At 35.5% G+C, this 3,383-nt stretch overlaps 1 protein-coding gene across 3 annotated transcripts in view; it reads right to left on the reverse strand.

The window, feature by feature from the left end:
- The window catches only part of TMEM116 (transmembrane protein 116), a 117,510-nt gene that overhangs the window by 95,175 nt on the left and 18,952 nt on the right, over window positions 1-3,383 (reverse strand). For all 3 annotated transcript variants that reach the window (XM_077748074.1, XM_077748075.1, XM_077748073.1), the window contains exon 4: window positions 409-540. In XM_077748074.1, the coding sequence (XP_077604200.1) occupies window positions 409-540 (132 nt within the window). The remainder of the gene's footprint in view (window positions 1-408; window positions 541-3,383) is intronic.

The following is a 3,383-nucleotide window of genomic DNA, read 5'->3' on the forward strand; positions in this document are numbered from 1 at the left end:
TCCTTGGGACTTTATTTTTTTTTATTTTTATTTTTTTAAAATATTTTTTTTATTTATTTCTAGGAGAGAGAGAGAGACAGTGTGAACAGGGGAGGGTCAGAGAGAGAGTGAGACACAGACTCTGAAACAGGCTCCAGGCTCTGAGCTGGTAGTCAGCACAGAGCCCGATGCGGGGCTCGAACCCACGAACCGCGAGATCATGACCTAAGCGAAAGACGCTTAACCGACTAAGCCACCCAGGCGCCCCTGTAGTGTTTTTTTTAATATGGAAAAACAGTAAGAGCTATTGTTTCTAAGTCTAACAATAAACAGAGGGGCCCCACTTCCCAAGGTGGATTATCTTTGCTTTTTATTTAGGTATGAGTATACTTGTCTTACAAGTTACAATCACAGTATAGTACCACTCACCTGTCCAACTGCTTGCAAGTTATAGCAGACAATGTCCTTATTGGCTGCTGAAGTTCCATAGAGAAGTGCCTCAATGAGCCAGCATATCCCCAGGAGGAGGTCAGAAAAGCTCATATAAAAGAGTGGTCTTATCTGTCAAAGCAACAAGAGCTTCATTTCATAAATGATATAGCCAAGAGAATGTAACAATCAATTACTTTTGTGTCACACCTTTCTAGTAGAAACCTGGGCAACATTTTTCTGAGGCCTCTGCCATTAGCTGACTGGAATGTAAAGGAATACTCCAGGCAGGAAGGAATCTGTAATTGCATCCATCCCAACTGTCCTGGAATCAGAGTACTCATGGATAGATTAGCATGGGAACTTCTTCCTCATAAGGAAGACACATTACTTCCTCAGATTTAGCTTCAAAGTAAAGAATGCACAGAAGAAAAATTTTGCAATGGAGACATTCCACAAATAGAAAATTGAAAGTGCTCTAGTTGCATAGCCAACATCTTCTAACAATACAAAATGAGATCATCAGTTGAGTGTTTAGGGATATTGTTGAGGACTCAAAGAAAATAAAAACAAGGTTTTTTAAATCTTAAGTTTAATTTACATTTGTCTTATTCTTTACTGAAAAAGTTAGAAGATATTTAAAGCATGCAATGTGATTTTTTTCATATATGTGTACACTGTGAAAGGATTTCCCCAAGTTAACATCTCCATCACCACACATTTTTGGTGAGAACATTTAAGTTCTACTCTCTTAGCAAATTTCAGTTACATAATACAGTGTTACCAATGATAGTCACCACACTACACATTAGATCCTCAGGCCTTATTCACCTTACTTCATCAATGAAAACTCAGAGGGGAAAAAAATACCAGTATGAATTGTATATGCTGTCTCTCAATTTCTGACCCCGCGAGTGAAGTCTTTATCACTTTTTTAAATGTTTTTATTTATTTTTGATAGAGAACACACATGGGGAGGGGCAGAGAGAAAGAGAGGAAGACACAGAATCTGAAGCATGTTCCAGGCTCTAAGCTGTCAGTGCAGAGCCTGATGCGGGGCTTGAATCCACAAACCAGAGATCATGACCTTCACTGAAGTCGGACACTTAACCGACTAAGCCATCCAGGCACCTCTCTTTGTCACTTTCTAGTATCCTTTACCTTTTAGCCTCCCCACTCCCACTTTTCTAAAAAAAAAAAAAAAGTGGTTCTCCTACAGAGAAAATTATAAAATGTTTATTGAGAGACACCAAAGAAGATCTACAGTGAAGAAATATACCATGGTCATTTTAAGATGGAAGATTACAAAAATGTCGGTTCTCCCTAAATTGACATATAGATTAAATGCAATCTCAGCTGTATCTCAACATATTTTCTTATGGAATTTGACAAGTTGGCTCTACATCTGATACAGAAATACAAAATATCAAGATAACTAAGATATTCTTGACAAAAAAAAAGACTTGTCCTATACATATCAAAATTAAAGAGTGCAGATACTGTGCCACTAGCACAAGGACAGGCAAATGGACAAATGGAACAGATCTACATATATGCAGATTTTTGATGCGTGATGGAGATAGTGTTTTTCAGAACACTTTTATTATTATTATTATTATTATATTAGTAATCTCTACTCCCAATATGGGACTTGAACTCACAACCCTGAGATCAAGAATCACATGGTGTACCAACTGAGCCAGCCATGCACCCCATGAGATAGTTTTTGGATCAATGAAGAAAGGACAGTCTTTTCAAAATATGATGTTGGAACAACTGGGGACCTATACGGATAAAAATAAAATCAGATGTCTATTTTATTTATTTATTTGTTCATCCATTCATTCATTCATTCAGTCTTGAGAAAGAGTGAACAAGCAAGCAGGGGAAGGGCAGAGAGAGAAGAAGAGAATCCCAAGCAGGCTCCCACTGACAGCATAGAGCCCAACATGGGGCTTGAACTCATGAACTGTGAGATCATGACCTGAGCTGAAATCAAGAGTTGGACATTTAACTGACTGAACCACCCAGGGACCCTGGACCCCTACCTTCTATCTCATACTCAAAAATAAGTTCTGACTGAATTAAATACCTAAATATAAAAGGCAAAAACCATTAAAAAATTTTTTTAGATAACAGAGGAGAGTATTTTTAATTTCTGGCCAGGGAAAGTTTTCCTACACAAAACAAAAAGGCTCTAAAGGATAAAAATCCAACTGGCTAAAAAGAAAAATGTGTCAAAGGATACCATAAAGAAAATAAAAAGAGAGATGCCTAGTGTGGAGCCTACTTAAGAAAAAGAATGTAAAAATATATGATACAAAATGGGAGAAAATATTTGCAACACATAAAACTGAGAAAGGACTAGTATCAAAACAATATAAAAAACAAACAAAAACTCTTAGAAAGCAATAAAAAAATATGCCTAACCTCATTAGTAATCAGGGAAATGAAAATTAAATCCACAGTAAGAAAAAAATTACACGTTCATGGCAAAAATATTTTCAGTCTGACAATATTAAGTAGTAATGGAAACATGAAGCAACCGAGTAAAGACCCTTCTAGCACAACCATTTGGAAAAAGTTTGGTATTATCTAAGAGATATGCATCTCCTATAGCAATTCTATTATTAGGTAAATACACTAGAGAAATGTTTGCATGTATATACCAGAATACATATACAAGATTGTTTATAGCAACACAGACACATAAATTGTGGTATATTCATTAATACAGAATGCTAAACACCAGTGAAAATGAAATGAACCAGAACTATACATAACATGGATAAATCTCACAAATAATACTGACAAAAAACAGCATACTGCAAAATATATATTAAAATATATATAAAATATTAGTCCATTTATAAGAAGTTCAAAAATAAGCTGAACTCCATTGTTTAGAAATACATATATTACTGACAAAACCATAAATAAAAAAGAAATTAAGATCACAAAAATATGGATGGTGG

The sequence above is a fragment of the Crocuta crocuta genome, unplaced genomic scaffold (assembly GCF_008692635.1).
Source record: "Crocuta crocuta isolate KB4526 unplaced genomic scaffold, BGI_CrCroc_1.0 scaffold29, whole genome shotgun sequence".
In the NCBI taxonomy this organism is placed as follows: Eukaryota; Metazoa; Chordata; class Mammalia; order Carnivora; family Hyaenidae; genus Crocuta; species Crocuta crocuta.